We start from the raw sequence: 20706 nt of genomic DNA, 5'->3' as shown, positions 1-20706 counted from the left end.
TTCCTTGGCAAACACATAACTCTTAGCTTGCTCCTTGGAAGGAAAGCTATGACAAACCTAGACAGTGTATTAAAAAGCAGAAACATCACTTTGATGTCAAAGATCCATATAGTCAAAGTTATGGTTTTTCCAGTAGTCATGTATGGATGTGAGAGTTGGACCATAAAGAAAGCTGAGCATGAAAGAATTGATGCTTTCAAACTGTGTTGCTGGAGAAGACTCTTGAAAGTCCTTTGGTCAGCAAGGAAAGATCAAAGCAGCCAATCCTAAAGGAAATCAACCCTGACTATTCACTGGAAGGACTGCTGCTGAATCTTCAATACTTTGGCCATCTGATGCAAAGAGCTGACTCATTCATTGGAAAAGACCCTGAGGCTGGGAAAGATTGAAGAAAAAAGAAGTAGAGGGCAACAGAGGATGAGATAGGTAGACAGTATCACTGACTCAAAGGACATGAATTTGAGCAAACTCTGGGAGATAGTTAAGGACAGGGAAGCCTGAAGGGCCCTGGGTTGCAGAGTCAGACATGACTTAGCAACTGAACAACAACAGAAGTCTCACAAATGTATTTTTAGAGCCAAGATTTCTCCCAAGTTTCAAACCTTAACTTCAGCTTGTAAACATCAGCAATGAATATATGCAATTTCATGAAAATCACATCAAGCACACTAAGCTTCTAATATGGTAAACAGCTAACACTTCTTCCTGCTCTGAAATTCTTAATTATGCAACCATTAAAATTATCTGTGAGGGGATAAATATAGCCATGTGGGAAATGCTTATAATCTAAAGTGAAAAGCAAGAAATAAAACCCTACATACACAATGACTATAACTGTAAACACATAAATAGATACGATGAAAAGTGAATATACAAAAGTCAGTCACAGTGATGAGCTCTACATTGAATCTTTTCTATTTGGGAACACCTGTAAGGTGAAACTCCTTGTATTTATTCTTTTAAAATATTACAATTCTTTGATATCTGACAATATGAACTCACCATTTCCTTACTAAGTTAGCTCGGCCAGAAGCTCAGGCTCCCAGTCTTGTAATCATCTTGGATTCTGCCCTTTTCACCAACTCACCAGCTACACCACGGATAGCCACTAGGCACTGCACCACCTCACGAGCGCCTCTGACTTGGCTCTGCCTGTTCTCTGAGCATCCTGCAAAGCCCCTTCCCCTTGCCCCCACCTTCAATATCTAACACCTCTGAACATGTCAATCTCCAGCTTACTCTGAATACTCTCCAATCTCTATGGACTACCAGCTGCTTACTCTAACCAGGCCTTCTTGAATCTGCTTCAACCTCCTTTTCAAACTCATCCACCACTCATTCCTCACTAATCCCAGTTTCCACCCTGTGTTTTTCCATTTCCAAGACTTTTCTTTTCAAAAATGCCTACTCTCCCAGTATAACTGATAGGAACTCCAAGCACCTTTCAAAGTCCAAATCAAATAGTATCCCTTCCTTGAAATGCTGATCTGTTCAGCTGAATATGGGTTCTCATTCTGAATTTTCCCATTGAACTTTTCTTCTGCTATAACACACACATGGAATTCTCCAGGCAAGAATACTGGAGTGGGTTGCCATTTCCTACTCCAGGGGCTCTTCGTGACCCAGGGATCAAACCTGGGTCTCCCACACGGCAGGCAGATTCTTCACTGTCTGAGCCAAAAGGGAAGCCCATGTAACACACACAACTATCTTGAATTATGGCAACGGTGTACATCTTTATCTTTTTTCTATTAGATTTATAAATCCTTGTCTTGGTTTTGCTTTTAATTCTATAAGGTTTTATAATGAAAATATATTCACAGTGAAATAAATTTAAAAATCCAATGAACTATTTTTTCTAGTTTAACTGTAACAAATTTATTTTGGCCTAATTCCAAAGCTAGACTTTTAAGAAGTGAATTTCATGAGTATGTTCCAGATAACACATTTATACCTCCTTTTCTCTTTTCCTCTAAGAGTCTCCACAGAAAGGGCGCTAATCTCAGATCGTCTGCTCATATACATATGAGGCTTTTGGTAATTTTATACTCAAGGCTTACAGACAAAACCAATCAAGCCCTGAGACAGAGTTTATAAAGGGCTAAAGACAACTTGATTCTCTACATGTTAAAGGTTTAATAATTTATAAAATTCTTCTAGAATATCCAAATCACATGAACTCTGCCTACTAAGATGAAACAAGCATATGAACTCTGCCTGGTAGCACAAAGCAAGAACTCATTGGCACAGATAAATGGTGGGGTGTTTTCTGTAGACTGTGGGGTCAGGGTTACTGGTTAGGACCCTAAATATATCTAGGTAGATAACTGATGTATAGTAATTTACAAAATTATTTTAAGCAAGAAGGTCCAGTTCAACAGTAGTAAATATAATGAAGTCCTCTTTTAGGAATCAAAAATATATATGGTTTCTTTCCTTTATTCTCTTTTTTTACTTTACTATAGAAGAAAATTACTCTATTACACGCTATATAGGAGGGGGCTAAGAGGAAGAAAAGAGATAAGAATAAATGTGTAAAGCAATGATGTTTCTAAAGTTCTGACTCAGAATTTGAGTGAGTTCAGAGGTGTTCATCTTATCCTGCTACACATATTCTTTTCCAGTAATTTTAACAACAACGAAAGCTAATACTGACCCTATTCCATACGCTGGGTGTTCCAGGAACTTCTTTTATAATAACTCATGTAAGACTCACTATAACATCATCATCATCATATTCAATACATTGCTTTATGTGCATTTTGTAGATAAGAAAATAGAGGCGCAGATAAATTACTTGCCCAAGGTCACCAGGCATTCAAGCTCAAGAAGATATGCTCTTACCACTCTGCGAAAAAGGGTAACAAGAAGTTTAAAAAAACAGCTTCCAATGATTGTGTCATAGGACAGTTACACCAAGCCATGCTGTCACTCTCTCAGACACACTTGGCCAATTACAGATTCCTCAATGAACTCCTATCTACTCTAATAAGAGATTTCTAATCTCATTATATTTCACTCTTTTTCAGAAGTCATATTACTCACACGGGCCTTGCAGTTAAACACAAGGTTGCAAGGTTTTCTTCTCCACCTATTCAGAACTAGATATCCAAAAGCTAGATCAACTCCCAGCCTTGTTACAAAGCCTTTCCAGAAAAACACAAATGGTTGAAAAAACAATCCTGCTACCAACAACTGCTTAAGCCCAGACAAGTAACTGAACACTACAGCTTCAATTTACCTATAAAAAGAAGGATCTGATGATATATGAGTTTGAAAGTGAAAGTCGCTCAGTCGTGTCTGACTCTTTGCGACCCCATGGATTATACAGTCCATGGAATTTTCCAGGCCAGAATACTGGAGTGGGTAGCCTTTCCCTTCTCCAGGGGATCTTCCCAACCCAGGGATTGAACCCAGGTCTCCCACACTGCAAGTGCAATCTTTACCAGCAGAGCCATAGGAGAAGCTTTGATTCTAAAGTGTCAATCCATGTTGATCTTTCTCATCTTTGAACTCAGGTTATTATTTATAATCACAGCTTTAGCTTCTTTTGTTTGTCATTTATCCCAGTGGGCCACTGAAACTACCACATGTGTTTCCCTCCCTCCATTAGTCAATAACTAAATTAGCAAGCAATTAGTAAGCTGTGTGCCAGATGCTCTGTTAGGCACCAGAGTGATAAAAACAATACTAACAGTATGTAATTAGTTTTTACTTACTAACTAGTGAAAGTTTCCACTATGCCCGAGTCAAGAGTTTAGGACTAACTAGTTGGAGAAATTACAACACAGTTTCCCTGAATACGCCATGACAGGTAGTCCTCAGCCTTAGCTAACCTCACACCTCTCTGAATGCATCATCACCCCCTCCCTCTGAGGAAAGCATGATGAAGAAAGCAGGAGGTGGTGGACGGGAGGATGCACCAGCTGCTTCTAACTGGGGGAGAGAAGCCAGACTATGAGTCTCATGTGATAAGTGATGGTGGCCGACTGCCAGTTCTCTCTCAACACTATCCCCATGTTTTTCAAGAATAGCATTCTGGGCACATGGCTGCCCAAAATAAAGACTACACTTTCCAGGCTTCTTACAACTACTGCCATAGGACCAAGTCCTGGCCAATGGGACAGAAGCAGAAGTGACCTGCATCACCTTCCTCCTGCCAGTTGTCTGGAGTGTGGACATTCTGGCTGGAAATGGGGAGCCCTTGTGGACCACAGGCTGGAGAAACATAATCCAAGATACAGGAATCTCTGATAATAGGGTTCAGCCAATACTGACCTAAGCTAATGCAAAAGAAAAATAAATCCCTGCCTTGTTTCAGCTGAAATGAATCCTAGCAAATACAGTGTTCCTTTCTTCCTTCCCTTTTTCCAACCCTATCTTTCTCACCTACCCTAATCTTATGCTTTAGATCTTACCTGTTTTAAATGTCATTTAAAAAAAAAAGTATTTACTTATTTGGTTGCGTCAGGTCTTAGCTGTGGCATGTGGGATCTTCACTGTGTCATCTTTTGCTTCCAGAGCTTAGATGCTCCAAGGCATGTAGAATCTTAAGTTCTCTGACAAGGGATCGAATCTGCATCCCCTGAATTGCGAGGCGTATTCTTAACCAGTGGACTGCCAGGGAAGTCCCTTAAATGTCATTTCTTAATGATCACCTTCTCTGTCCTCTTCACTTGCATTCCAGCATGCCTTAAGATAAATACACTTTTCTAAATTGTCTTTCCTTATATTTATCACAATTTATGTGTATTTATCTATTTCTTTGGTTTCTGTCTCCATCACTAGCATTCACACAAAGATTCTTTTTTTGTTTCTTTACTATGGGATCTTCCATGCCTGGCAAGAGCCTGACAGTGAAGAGAAAGTCGCTCAGTTGTGTCCGACTTTTTGTGACCCCATGGACTATACAGTCCAAGGAATTCTCCAGGCCAGAATACTAGAGTGGGTAGCCGTTCCCTTCTCCAGGTGATCTTCCCAACCCAGGGATTGAACTCAGGTCTCCCACATTGCAGGCAGATTCTTTACCAGCTGAGCCACCAGAGAAGCCCCAAAATACTGGCGTGGGTAGCCTATCCCTTCTCCAGGGGATCTTCCTGACCCAGGAACCAACCGGAGTCTCCTGCATAGCAGGCAGATTCTTTACGAACTGAGCTATCAGGGAAGCCAAGTGCCTGACAGGAGGCAATCAAATATCTGCAGAAAAAATGCTAAAAATAGTGGCGGAGGTCCCCACTGCCTATTTTTGAATATCCACAGTAAATACTGCAAGTCTCTGCATTTACACCTGCTTTAATCAAAAATCACAGGGAAAACTTTATAAATACTTAGCAGAGCTGCTCTCAAATTAAAGGGCATGGTACTTGAAAATGGTGGTGCCTGCTTTTAAAAAAAAAGAGAAATTCATGAAGTGAAAATATCTTCATCTAAACAAATAATGCATAAAGTATTTAATGGAAAATCACACATATTGTCAACATTTGCTTCTGACTTTTTCACGTATTTTTATTGCCTTTTTAATGCAGTCATGCCAAAGGGTAAAGAAGCATGGGAGGAAAACAAGAGTTTTCTCTATACATGTACAAAGACAAAAGAGTATCAACATTTGATTTTAGCAGCAGGAAGAGAGAAGGCTACTTGAGAACACTTAGTTAACAGAATCCCATGTTTTAAACACTTTCTTGCATTAAGTGCAGAAATACTGTGTAAGTCTATAGCTAACCTCCAATAACGGTACATTCTAAACGTACCAAATGGGATTTTTTTATTCATCCTAGAGACTGATGCAGATCTTCTAAAGTGTCTTGGTAATTTTAGATTAAGGAGGAATTTCTCCTCACTTATGAGAAGTCAGGACAATTCAACCATTTCACTCTCAAACTTTACTAATGATCTTTCCTTCCATAAAATACTCTAGAAGACCAAATGCCCAGAATCAGGGCTATCAAAACTAACCATATGGGTAAACAGCCCAAATATAAGACTCTGCTATTAAAATATTATTGAGAGGAGATTTAGAAATGGTCCTTCCATTTGGCCTCTTTCTTACTCTCAAACCAAGGTGCTGACTGCCATGGTGGTACCCAGTAAGACCAGAGTTCTAAATGGAAATCCTGAAGCGTATCCACTAGCCCTACAGAAAGTGAGGGCCTCCTCCACAAGTCTCTCACCTTTACATTTTCTGTAGAGGTCTGTTTGGATTTTGTTATAAAATATAACACCTCAATGATAAATGACTCTCTCTCTCCAGTCCCCTAACTCTATGACCACACATACTGAGTCATAAGCTAATTTGACGGGAAAGAGACTATGATTCTTCCTTTGTATTTGAATCTAACTCACAGAACTAGTGAGGGAATACATGGTCATGGAAGGATACAGAAAACACAGGACTTTGAGCCATTCTGAGCTTTGCCCCTTATTAGCCTGTAATTTACCTTTTCTGTTCAATCATCTATAAAATGGAAACAGTACTGGGAATCATTACGTGTCTTTCAGGATAAACTCAGTAGACAAGGTCTTGAAGACTGTTGAAGAGCTCACGTTTGGCCCCAGGCTGAATTACAATTTGAATATTGGTCCTGCCATTTCACTAGCTGTGTGATCCTAGTGTGAATATATTCATCAGAGTGTCTAATGCATAATAAATGTTAAGAAATTGGCCCCTGTCATTTCTCCTTTGAAAATGTAAAGCATTTCAGCAACATTCAATTATATTATCTCAAGACACACATAAGACATCTAAAGACAGAACATCCATCCAATGCTTGCTCAGTATCCAGCATCACATCCTTTCTTACTGACAAAGCCGGCCTGCCCTCCCCAGATAGGCAGCTCGCATCTCTGACACGCTGAGAGACACAGAAGGCGGGTCACAGTTCCTCCAGTCACTGAAGACTCAGCCAGCTGTGCAGTTAATAACCTCACTAAAGATTATCCATCAGAAAGTAGGGGGGAAAGTCCTAATTGCTCTAGTCAGAGAAGTCATTAGTTATATACTTGGCTCCTATGAAGTCTGCATGGCATTTATGGAAATGGCACACACCACAGGAAAAATGTTACCAAAGCAAACAAGTATTAAACCTAAATGTTAACTGGCTCCCTGCCATCTACTAATCCATTTCAAAGGTAATGTATCTTCAGAGAAACCCTCTTCCTGATTATCTGCAGGTCTGACACTCTATGTGCTCAGTGATAAAATTTTTATTTGGATTCCACGGCCATTTCAATAAATAAAAGTTGTCTTTTCTCCCCCTCCTATAGTATAACCATGTATTCAATAGAACAGTTCCTAGACTAAGTGATCTAACGTCATCCCTATTAAATTTGTCAGAAGCAAGCATCATTGACATTTCTGAACCCTCCAACTGAAAGTCTAGAGCCTTCTTTCTTAATGAGAACATTACCATCATAATCCTGGGTGAATTATTAGCTGCTTCCTGTTTTATCTCAGGGAAGTTTCTAAAAGAGGGAACCATATTATTTTCTCCCCAGGAATTTAATACAATTGCTGCACACTTCTAAGAATGTGACATGATTCAATTTCTTATGTTTATAAACACTAGCAGATAGCATTATGTGAGTAAAATGTACAATACAGTTTCCTGAAAAACAGGACTTATGATTTGTCATAAAAATGTACTGTGCCATGTTTGGAAAGAAAGACAAACTGCATGGTGTGGCTTTACCTGTCCTGAATAGTATACTCAGACCATCATTTGAAAAGGTCTACCATATCACATTTTAAAAGATTTTCCTAAAATATATTGCTATAATATGACTAGACAATTTTTTATAAGAAATATCTAGTTTAGATCATTGACTGTCAGAATGAGTTATGCAGAAACACCAAGAATAAGTTAATATATCCTCCATATGTAATGGAATTCAGTCATTCCCTCTGAGGACTCATCCAATTCATATTTCTCTCTATTTCTCTCTGTCTCTACTTTGGGGAGAAAACGTGGTAAAAGCATTTTCATGTGGTAATGATATTAGCAAAACAAGTTGTTGTGTTAAAGTTTTTACTTTGGTCATGACAAGCATTACAGAATTACAAGATAAAAGGGTGCTCACATCTAAGGATGACTGAAGTTGGTATAGAAATTCCTGATGCATGGAGAAAGCGTATAAAACTTATTTCTAAGCCCCAAATGCTATCATTTGTATATGTCTTTATACCCAAATAAGTAATTTAAATCTCAGAAATCAGAAATGATCACAGAACTTTCACCTGTGGGCTCTCACAGTCAGACCACCTTCTCCAAAGTTTCATTTGATGCTAAAAAACTAGCTTGATATATTTTTCCCAATTCTAATGTTTAAGTTTTTAAAACATTAGCTCAGCTGGTAAAGAATCCAACTGCAATGTAGGAGACCCCAGTTCGATCCCTAGGTCAGGAAGATCCCTTGGAGAAGGGATAGGCTACCCACTCCAGTATTTTCGGGGTTCTCTGGTGGCTCATTGACGGAGAAGGAAATGGCAACCCATTCCAGCGTTCTTGCCTGGAGAATCCCAGGGACCGGGGAGCCTGGTGGGCTGGCGTCTATGGGGTCGCACAGAGTCAGCCACAACTGAAGCGACTTAGCAGCTGGTGGATCAGCTGGTAAAGAATCCGCCTGCAATGTGGGAGACGGGAGTTCAATTCCTGGGTTGGGAAGATCCCCTGAAGAAAGGAACGGCTACTCACTCCAGTATTCTGGCCTGGAGAATTTCATGGACAGCAGGCTGCAGTCCAGGGGATCGCAAAGAGTTGAACACAACTGAGCGACTTTCACTTTCACAAAGTTTCTAAAAACAAAAGCATGTACCAAAGGCGCTCTTCTTTTTAAAAGTTTCGGAAACTTAATTGTGAAGAATAGCAACCCAGACGATTGTTTTCCTCTTTTCTGACAATGTTTGATCTATTTCCAGACATTAACTATAAGTACCACTGTCTAGTATGGTGTCATTAGAAAGTCCATAAAGACTGGCTTTTCGGGGTTTCCAGCAGAGCTAACATGTGTCAACTCCTGTCTTCAGCAAGGCTGGCAGAAGGTACCACTGGGCTGGAATTAGAAAGCAAGTATGTTTTCAAAACAGGTGTTTCTGTTGACATAACCATTAAACATCCTGCTCCTCCATAGTTCCTAGAAGGATAGGTACTTTAGCATTTTAATTTTTAATGCAAATTCCTATATTCTATGAAAAGCTATACTCCTGGGAGAATTTTCAGAATAATATGAAATCTGTGAGGTGTGTCTCTTAGTGTGACATCAACGCTCAACCTTCGGTATTTGGAGATCTTTTGGTGGAAGAAGGATAAACAGACTTAACCTGAAAGTCGTAAAAGTGATAGACATGGCTGCTGACCTTGCCTCTCTCAATGGTTGCACAGAGGTAGCGGAGAAGTCAAACAAATCTAGAGATGGTTACTCTTGGGTTCCTAGGAAGGCACAGCAGCCCAACATGTGTCAAAGGATAAGGCAAAACCACACATTCCAGAATTAAAGACAGTTAAGGCAATGGCACCCCACTCCAGTACTTTTGCCTGGAAAATCCCATGGACGGAGGAGCCTGGTAGGCTGCAGTCCATGGGGTCGCTAAGAGTCGGACACGACTGAGCGACTTCACTTTTACTTTTCACTTTCATGCATTGGAGAAGGAAATGGCTACCCACTCCAGTACTCTTGCCTTGAGAATCCCAGGGACGGGGGAGCCTGGTGGGCTGCCGTCTATGGGGTCGCACAGAGTCGGACATGACTGAAGCGACTTAGCAGTAGCAGCAGCAGCAAAGACAATGAGATCTTAAAGGTTAGGTAGCTCAGACATTCTCAGTGTTCACTGAGTATAAGAATACTCCTAGACCCACCCACTGAGATGATGGCTCAGCAGCACAAGTTAGTTATGGCAGAAGTAATAGGAATAGAAGAAGTAACAAATAGCACTTCTAAAGAACTTGCTTTGGGCCAGATACTGTGCCAAATTCCTTAAAACTATCACTTACTTAATCCTCACAACGCTCCTATTAGGTAGGGACTACTATTCCCCCCCTACCCCCCACCGATGAAGGTGAGGTGGAGGTGACAGAATTCCAGCTGAGCTATTTCAAATTCTAAAAGATGATGCTGTGAAAGTGTTGCACTCAATATGCCAGCAAATTTGGAAAACTCAGCAGTGACCACAGGACTGGAAAAGGTCAATTTTCATTCCAATCCCAAAGAAGGGCAAATCTAAAGAATGTTTCAAGTACTACACAATTACACTCATCTCACGCGCTAGCAAAGTAATGCTCAAAATTCTCCAAGCCATGCTTGAACAGTATGTGAACCATGAACTTCCAGATGTTCAAGCTGGATTTAGGAAAGGCAGAGGAACCAGAGATCAAATTGCCAACATCCACTGGATCATCAAAAAAGCAAGTGGGTTCCATAAAAACATCTACTTCTGCTTTATTGATTACACCAAAGCCTTTGACTGTGTGGATCACAACAAACTGTGGAAAATTCTTAAACAGATGGGAATACCTGACCACCTAACCTGCCTCCTGAGAAATCTGTACGCAGGTCAAGAAGCAATGGTTAGAACCAGACATGGAAAAACAGACTGGTTCCAAATTGGGAAAGGAGTATATCAAGGCTGTATATTGTCACCCTGCTTATTTTGGGTTGGATGAAACACAAGCTGGAATCAAGATTGCTGGGTGAAATATCAATAACCTCAGATACAGAGATGACACCACCCTTGTGGAAGAAAGTGAAGAGGAACTAAAGAGCCTCTTGATGAAAGTGAAAGAAGAGACTGAAAAAGATGGCTTAAAACTCAACATTCATAAAATGAAGATAATGGCATCCAGTTCCAATCACTTCATGGCAAATAGATGGGGAAACAATGGAAACAGAGAGAGACTTTATTTTCTTGGGCTCCAAAATCACTGCAGATGGTGACTGCAGCCATGGAATTAAAAGAAGAAAGCTTTTTCTAAGCTTTTCCTTTGAAGAAAAGCTATGACCAACGACAGCACGTTAAAAAGCAGAGACATTACTTTGCCGACAAAGGTCCATCTAGTCAAAGCTATGGTTTTTCCAGTAGCCAGGTATGGATGTGAGAATTGGACTGTGAAGAAAGCTGAGTGCCAAAGAATTGATGCTTTTGAACTGCGGTGTTGGGGAAGACTCTTGATAGTCCCTTGGACTGCAAGGCGATCCAACCAGTCAATCCTCAAGGAAATCATTCCTGAACATTCATTGGAAGGACTGATGCTGAAGCTTAAACTCCAATACTTTGGCCACATGATGTGAAGAACTGACTCATTGGAAAAAGACCCTGATGCTGGGAAAAATTGAAGGCAGGAGGAGAAGGGGATGACAGAGGACGAGATGGATAGATGGCATCACCAACTCGATGGACATGAGTTTGAGCAAGCTCCAGGAGTTGGTGATGGACAGGGAAGCCTGGTGTGCTGCAGTCCTTGGGGTCGCAGAGTCAGACACGACTGAATGATTGAATTGAACTATTTCCCCCATTCTCCAGATGAGGAGACCAAAGCACAGAGTGGTTCAGGAATCTGTTCAAGGAAGTCCAAGTAGAAATTAAGTATTCAAACCCAGACAGCCTGGCTTCAAAGTCTGAATCACTATACTAAATTACCCACCAATAGGGCTAAGGTGAGACCCAGGACATTAAGACAATGCCATGATTGAAGTTGATCTTTTCTCAATAGAGAAACTGAGAGGTAAAAGACTGATATCTCTTATCAAAGACGAAAATCCACCAGTGCCTTTCTAGGAAGAAATCAACCACTATATGACACCAACTATGCTTACACATTTCTCTGTACATACTCCTCTAGGGAGGAAATGGACAGATGTTGTGTCCAGCTCATGGGCTCCAGCTGTGCTACTCTGACCAACGTGTTATTCTAGGCTAGAGATTTCCATCCTTTTCTGCCCAACTCACTGTTCACTTACGGGATACAACACACCCCTGAGTCTGTATAAGAGGCTCCCAATGGAAGGGAAAAAGGGAAAAGGGGAGAGAGAGATGCCACCCCACAAAGGGAGATGGTAATTAGAATGAGGGAGATAAGGTTCACAGAATGTGAGGATGGAAATAAAGATGAGATTCTGATATGGCTTCAAAGGATGATCTTCCTTTCCTTAAATTGACTATTCTACATAGCATTAATATATATCATTAGGTTTTTGCTTTGTTTTAACATATACAGGCAGGCAGAATGCCCAGAATGATCAGGTCTACCCCAAGCTGGAACTACTCCTGTACATTTTCTCAAAAGGTCATGAATCTATTTCCTATACCTTCTCTCAAAGGGCATAAATATATTTAACAACATTTGATACGCAGGATCAGGCCAAAAATCTTACAGACTTGTTGAAATCTGTAAACCAAGTAAACCTTTTTACTTAGTTGTCATTTCTGTTCAACAATCAAGGTTATTCTGGGGGACCACAAGCAAGGATAATAATCATATAGTCCAAATGACCACCACATAGAGGCATCTTTAAGATAACAATGAGGGTCAGCAATTTGTTTCCATCACAGTGACGCAAACTGGGAGTGCGTCAAACCCACCTTCATCACTTCCACCTGCAGGTCTTCGTGGAGGGAAGGCGTCACTTTCACAGCGTTCAGGATCTGATTGAGCAGCTGCTTCTCATCAGAGTCCGTTTCCATGGATACAAACCTCTCTTCCGCCAGGAGCTTCTGTAAAGAGGCACAAGACAGTGATCACAGACAGGCTTTCCCCTGCTGCCTTATTCTGCTGTAGCCCAGTACGTAGGACAGATAACGTTTCTTACTCGGGAGGCACGTAGCTGGAGGCCATTAGGAAGGAGTTTCCGCTCTGTGCCATTAAAAAGAAAAATGCATCATGCCTTTGGTAAAAGGTTTTTGGCAAAGGGTTTTTCCTGCTATTAGATAATTTACTGTACATTTTATGAAGTGAAATTCTAATGTGGTAGCCAAATAAGTCGTTTGGTGGGTAGGGATGGAGGATGAATGTGCCAAGGGGAATCCAGCTTCTCACGACAGGCATGTTCGCACACACCCTGTCTGAATGAAGCTTTGTCACAGGAAAGGAGGTTTTATACACAGGTTGATTGTTCATATTTGTACTTCCTAATGTGAGCTATCATTTACCCAGGAATTATTCACAAAGGTACAAATCTTAATATATTTTCATCAGAAAATCAATCCCACAAAAACCTAAACGAGAAGACGGTCATTTTCATGAGGTTTCCCAGAAGGCATTACATCTCCCAGGACAGCTCTCCTCTACTTGAAAACAACTCATTTTTCATAAAATTCTTTATGAATTGAACCAAACCCTCCTTGCCTAAAACTTGTATGCCCTAGTTGTACCTGGAGCCACACAGATTAAGTTTCTAACATACCTGATCAGCGATGAACTCCACCTAAATCTCTTCTTCACACTAAACCTCCATGGATGTCATCAAACGTTCTCCACATAACATGGTTTCACAGACACTTTCCTCCTCAACTGGCCTCCAGTGAATTTAACACTTTAAGGGTCTGACAGCAGTGAGCAGGAGCACCCAAAGGTGCATGCTAAGGTGAACAAATGGACTCTGGGTGATTAAGACGTGTCAATGTAGCCTCATCGTTGGTTTTATTTTTTTTAAAAAGTATCGTTCCAGGAGTGATGATGGGTGAGGCTATGCATGTGTAGGGGGAAGGAGTATGTGGGAAATCTCTGCACCCTCCTTTCAATTTTACTGTCAAGTTAACACTGTTCTAAAATAGTCTTTTAAAAATAATAACAATAAAAAGATGGCAAGAGTGAAAGAAATGCAGTCTTTGGTGGCCATTGCCCTATTTCAAACCTGGAATTGTTTACCTCTAGAATTCTAGTTGTGTGAGACAATTAAGTGTGTTTACTGCTTAAAATCAAACCAAAAAACAAATAAAAAACAGTAATACGGAAGTTTAATCACACTCTCAGATCAAATTAGCTTAGTTGTAAGTCACAGCACATTTTACGCTGATTCACGCAGAAACCTCATTCTCAAGGGCTGCAATTAAGCTGTTCTTCCCCAATCTGTCCTGAGGCAATTGATTTTTGAGACCCCAGAGTAGGATGGATTTTATATTTATCCCTATTAAATCTGTCCTTGTCCAATGCAGCATGGGGTTGCAACCATGAAGAATTTTTGGAATTCTGATTCATCCAGGGTAATGACTCCCTCTTTTAGCTGAATGTCACTGCAGATCCAGAAAACACATATTTCAAACCTTCTTCTTAGGACTCCCTGAATTCATCTATACAGCTGTACCTCATTTTACTGCACTTAGCTTTATTGCCCTTCACAAGTATCATGTTTCTTTATAAACTGAAGGGCTGTGGCACTTGTGTGTCAGTTAAGTCTACTGGCACCATTTTTCCAATAGTATTTACTCACATAGTGTCTCTGTTGTCACATTTTGGTAATTCTTGCAATATTTCAAACTTTTTTATTTTTACTCTATTTGTTATAATGATCTGCAATCAGTGCTCTTTGATGTTACAACTATAGTTGGCTGAATGCTCAGATGATGTTAGCATTTTCTTTTACAAGAAAGTATTTTTTAGTTAAGGTATGTACATTTTTTTAGACATAATGCTACTGCACACTTAAGAGACTACAGTATGGTATAAACATAACTTTTATATGCACTGGGAAAATGTAAAATCCATGTGGCTCACTCTACGGTAATATCTGTGTTATTACAGTAATTGGGGACTGAACCCACAATATCTCAGAAGTGTCCACTCAAAAGAAATTTTTGACTATGCAGGGCAGCCCAGAGTTAGTTCATATACAAAACCCTGTTTTTTTTTTTAAAGTAATAAAGACTAGGAAACTCTAAAAAAAAAAAAAAAAGCCTTAAAAGTTTATGGTGGGGGGCTTCCCTGTTAGCTCAGTTGGTAAAAAATCTGCCTGCAATGGAGGAGACCCCAGGTCAATTCCTGAGTCAGAAAGATCCTCTGGAGAAGTGATAGGGTACCCACTCCCATATTCTTGGGCTTCCCTTGTAGCTCAGCTGGTAAAAAAATCTGTCTGCAATGCGGGAGACCTGGGTTCAGTCCCTGGGTTGGGAAGATCCCCTGGAGAAAGGAAAGGCTATCCACTCCAGTATTCTGGCCTGGAGAATTCAATGGACTGTATAGTCCATGGGGTGGCAAAGAGTCAGACACGAGTGAGCGACCTTCACTTGTTAATGAGAGGTCACAAGGGATGCTGAGAGGAAGATGCCCGGCCCCCCATGTCAGTGAAGTTCCCATGAAAACATGAGGTTGTAACTTACAGAGTTTGAGGGTTAAAAAAAAAAACAAAACACTAAATGGAAAATCTCTGTAATACTAGAGAAAAGAGAACATAAGTGGCAGGTTGAAACAAACTTCTATTCATTTTCACAGTTACTTTGGAGAAAAGCAAAGAGTTTTTAATAACTTTAATTTTTTAATGTTTAAAAATTTCTAATGTCACTGCATATTGAAATATACATTCTCTAATTCGAATCTGCTAAAGGAAAAACAGTCATAATTTTCTTACTCTTTCATATTTATTGACACTGAAAACGTATTAGAGACCTCTCTAAACTTAAAGAGCAAACTATGAAACAGAAATGTGAAAAAATATCCACCAATGCTACCAATCCATGGCCATGCTGGAAGAATCCCCTGCAGGGTTGAACTCCACAGCACTTGTCACTCAGCCACCAAACTGCTTAAGAAGTCAGTGTTTATCTGTACCATTTTTCTGGATTCTACATATATGCATTGATATATGCTGTTTGCTTTTCTCTTTCTGACTGACTTCACTCTGTATGACAGACTCTAGGTTCATCCACATCTCTATGAATGACCCCATTTTGTTCCTTTTAGTAGCTGAATAATATTCTGTTGTGTGTGCACCACATCTTTATCCATGTGTAAAATAGCTAGTGGGAAGCTGCTATGAAGCACAGGAAGCTCAGCTCAGTGCTCTGTGATGACCCAGAGGGGTGGAATGAGGGGTTGAGGTGGAGGCTGGTCCAAGAGAGAGGGGATATATGTATACATATGACTGATTTACTTCACTGTATGCAGAAACTAACATATAAAGCAATTTATTCCAATTTTAAAAATCCTTTTTAAAAAGTCAATGTATTTATACAGCCAACAACTCTGCACCTTTGGAATTAGACTTACTACATATGGTGCAAAACAGAATGAACAAATGCTCAGACAAGGAAGTGTATTTGTGCAATCTGACTTTTCTGATTAGACAAAATTTCTTTTTTCTTCCCAATCTCGTTCTGGAAACAAAACATTCACCAACTTAACTGTAGACTAGAAGACAAACCAAAATCATTCCAGCTTACCACCATTGCTCATGACACAGAATCACAGATGCTAGATGCATTTAAGATCTGAGCTGGTACAGAACTTGAGGTGTCTTTCTTGGAGTCCCTTACTCTCCTAAAAGTTAGATGTCATAAAAAATATTTCATTGCTATGTGGGCTTAGCATAGTCTCCAAGAGTCAGTGTCTGACCATATATACTCAGCAAGATAACGCTGTGCACAGAGAAATGCTGGTCAAGAAAAGAAAATCGTTATCCTCTCTGGTTATTACACAGTTCAATCAATTTCTGTTGGGGTCTTTAAACAGCTACAATTTAGAATGGTAACTATTTGCTCTTTCAATGCCAAGGTGGTCTGTCAATTTCTCTCATCCTGTTGGGGTAAGCACAGGATGTATTGTATACTGTACCTGTATCCCTGCCAAGGCATGTTGAGCCAGCTTCACATTCTTGGATTCCAAAGCCAACTGGAGGGGCAGCAGGCATTTCTCCCTGGCAACACATAAATAAGGACCATATGTGAGCTCAGCAAGGCTGGCAGCCAAAGGATGCAAGCCTACACACCCACCCTCAAATGCCACCACACATGTACACTGAACTATGACCAGTAATGAAACTGTACCTGGAGTGGAAAAAAAAGAAAAAAACAGCAAAAATGCAAAAATGCCGTGCAGAAATCATAGCGTACCAGCAGCTCGCCTTCTTGAGATAGCTATAGAGAAAACACACAAAAGGACTCAAACAATTGTTTTGGTGAACTAGTCATCACAAGGTAAGTCCCTTACCAGTCCATGAACATGCCTTGCTCTTTCCCAAAGTAATATAATTAACTGTATTCAGTACACCTGGGGTGTGTAACCCTAGAAAGCACTGTTTATATAGATTTCTAAGCCTTTGCTCAGGCCTCTCCCCGACCTAGCAAGTGAGGGCATCATCACCTGGACTACTCTGCCTCATCAATATAAATTGAAATTTGATACACTTGTCAATTTCTCCCCAATTCAAAGTGTTTCTTAATCAGCTGTACCTTTTTAAAAATTTTACATATTTATTTTTGTCTGTGCTAGGTCTTCATTTGGAGAAGGCAATGGCACCCCACTCCAGTACTCTTGCCTGGAAAATCCCATGGACGGAGGAGCCTGGTAGGCTGCAGTCCATGGGGTCGCTAAGAGTCGGACACGACTGAGTGACTTCACTTTGACTTTTCACTTTCATGCATTGGAGGAGGAAATGGCAACCCACTCCAGTGTTCTTGCTTGGAGAATCCCATGGACAGAGGAGCCTGGTGGGCTGCCGTCTACGGGGTCGCACAGAGTTGGACACGACTGAAGCAACTTAGCAGCAGCAGCAGCAGCAGCAGGTCTTCATTGCTGCACGGGCTTTTCTCTTGTTGAAGCAAGTGGAGGCTACTCTCTAGTTGTGGTGTGCAGGCTTCGCATTGCTGTGGCTTCTCTTGCTGCAAAAGACTGGCGCTAGGCAAGTGGGCTTCAGTAGCTGTGGCGCGTGGGCTCTGTAGTTGCAGCTCCCAGGCTCGAGAGCATGGCTCAACAGCTGTGGAGCACAGGCTTTGTTGCCCCACGGCATGGGGGATCCTCCTGGACCGAGGGTCAAACCCACATCTACATTGGCAGGGGAATTCTTTACCACTGAGCCATTAGGGAAGCTCCACCTATAATTTTTGAATTAGCTCTTTAGTCACCATGAGGGTGACCTAAATTTTGTGATGGGGCTTAATAAACGTGTTTTCAAAGCAGAAATACAATCAAACCACCAACAGCTTGGACCCATGAGAAGTACCTGACATCAAGTGAAAGACAAAAACAAAAAAGCTTGAAAGCTACTTGCATATTTTGAAGCTTAAGAAAAAAATAACTGGGCACTAAAACATATCAGGAATAAACCAAGAGGACTACAAAGAAAAACCTGTTTTTCTGTAAGAAGCATTCACTCTAAATAATTAAACAACAGACCAAGAATTTTAATCAACCCATTATTTCCCCACAGACTTACACTGGCACAACAAATGAAATGTTACTTAATTTTACCAGGCTTCTCCACCCTCACTTAAATCAGAGCAGCCTCATTTTCTCTCTTTTATATTTTCAGCATAAACTGAAAGATTCATTGACTTTAGAGACTGTGAAAGCCACAGGGTAAGAGTACACGATTTCATCTTTAGGGGAAAAGCGTCACTGATGTAGAACACAAGGAAACAGAAAGTTAATTATAGCTCCGATTCCTTCCTGTCCACCCTGCAGTTTTTTTTGTGGAATCCTCCATCAGCAGCTCCATGACAGATCGAGACAGACCCAGACACTTCCCCTAATGCCGGCCACAAAGAAAAAACCAGACTATCAGAATGAACATTTTGCCTTCCTGATCTTTGTCAGTGTCCCCTTACTAACCCAAAGTTACAGTACCCCATTTTATATGACAATTGTTTCACAGTATAACAATTTTTCATTAGTACAACCTTTGATAGGTGGATAAATTACCCAACGGGGTCACTTCCAGTTGGGTAGCTATAATTTTCTCGCTATTATCATGATCTTCCGTTTGTCTCGGTTATAAGGCAAGCATTGCTATGCAGTCAAGCAAAAGCAGGAATAGCTAACTTTCCCAATTTTATTTCTGTTGCTTAATCATAACCAGTTTATAAGCTTGGAAAAATTAATTGGAAGTGTGAAAGTCAAGTGAGAATCACTAATAATGGGCCTGTTGTGTTCGTGCTCAATCATGTCCGACTCTTTGCAACCCCATGGATTGTAGCATTCCAGGCTTCTCTGTCCGTGGAATTTTCCAGGCAAGAATATTGGAGTGGGTTGCCATTTCCTACTGGAGGGGATCTTCATGCTGCAGGGATCGAACCCATGTCTCGTGTTCCCTGCACTGGCAGGCAAATTCTTCACCACTGTGCTACCTGGGAAGCCCCTAATAATGGGCTGATTGAGTACTAACAGAAGAACGATAGAGGTTCATCTGTAAATCCTTGAAACAATCAAATTTCCACCAGGATTAATTGACTGTGAAAGAACTTTATCTCAAATTTTTGCAGTCAGATCTGCCAATGAGGGCATGGTAGCTGTGGGCAGACAAGGAGGTCCAAAACTCCTATAGTCTCATAGCCTGGAGCAGGGACAGTCTCTATTGAGTGGCTGTGTGCTGAAAATGCACAAATATTACATATTTCTCACCAAGGCATCAAACAAGAGTGGATGCCACATTCAGCAGTAACAAGATCTTCCTAGAATGCTGAAACCCCTGAGCTCTGGGGAGTAGTAGTATGTTTGCAGATAAACTGCAGCATGCCCATACTGCTCTGCCATTGACTGTATTAGTCCTTGAAATCCTCATCACCCTCCCTTACCTACTTCTAAACTCACACCATTTGTACTGCAAATTGGAACTAGACTACTGATAAATGCCAGCACTACCAGGTCCCACCATGATTCCAGGGAACACCACTGAACTGCTCCCCAAGCCAGTCGTGGTCATCAAGAAGAACTGGAAGATGTAATTGGTTCGGCTAGGATTTGGTCTTACTGCAAGGTATCATCATTTAGTGGAAAAACTATGGGCTGTGGAATCACACAGATCTGGATTGAAACCTTAACAATTCTAAAGTTGTGCAATCTTAGTCAAGACACTTAACTATTAAATTTTAGCTTCACAATCCATAGAAGAAGCATCTTAAGACCAATCCTGCAGTACACAAAATGTGTATCAAGGATTGGAGAACTTTTTATGGAAAAAGAGGCTGATAAAAATTACATCAAGCATCGAAGACCATATGATCTCTGTGCTCATTACTCAACTCTGCCATAGCCCAAACCTGTCATAGACAACATGTTGATAAATGAGCATGGCTACGTTCCAAAAACAGGCAACAGGCCAGATTTGGTCTGCCGGCTAGTTTGCCCAGCCCTGATATAGACAAAGGCCCAGCAGAGACCATGATTTAAAGCACAGGATAACAAGATCCAATCTTGTTGTAGTATCCAGAAAGATTTTTGCATAGGACATGGAGCATGGGTCTTGCAGGGGTCTAAGCAAGGCCAATTGTAGCACCAAGTTTTCTCTTAGAAAATCAGTGCTTTAAGGAAGCAGACAGAGGGAGTTCATCCAGGTACCAAACCAAAGCACTCCATCCATCCAGTTATCCATTAAACTAACAACTGAGAGTCTGCTATGTGCAAAGCACTGTCATGAAAAGACCCAACAAGGAACAAGATAGAACAGATACTTTCTTTCATTTTATGCATAGAAGGAAAAGGAATAAAAATTACTTATTGTTTTGTGATTAAATCTACCAGGCACTTCAATCTTAAAATGGGCATTCTTACCCTTGTTTCATATTTGAGA

At 40.7% G+C, this 20706-nt stretch overlaps 1 protein-coding gene across 2 annotated transcripts in view; it reads right to left on the bottom strand.

Moving 5' to 3' along the window:
- ARFGEF3 (ARFGEF family member 3) overlaps positions 1–20706 on the bottom strand; it is a 177229-nt gene that overhangs the window by 116549 nt on the left and 39974 nt on the right. For both annotated transcript variants that reach the window (XM_061428114.1, XM_061428116.1), the window contains exons 3-4: positions 16755–16836; positions 12572–12703 (exon numbers count right to left, since the gene is read on the bottom strand). In XM_061428114.1, the coding sequence (XP_061284098.1) occupies positions 12572–12703; positions 16755–16836 (214 nt within the window). The remainder of the gene's footprint in view (positions 1–12571; positions 12704–16754; positions 16837–20706) is intronic.

Source organism: Bos javanicus, chromosome 9, assembly GCF_032452875.1.
Source record: "Bos javanicus breed banteng chromosome 9, ARS-OSU_banteng_1.0, whole genome shotgun sequence".
Classification (NCBI taxonomy): Eukaryota; Metazoa; Chordata; class Mammalia; order Artiodactyla; family Bovidae; genus Bos; species Bos javanicus.
The sequence above is the reverse complement of the archived record's forward strand: the minus strand, read 5'-3'. Positions and strand labels throughout refer to the sequence as shown.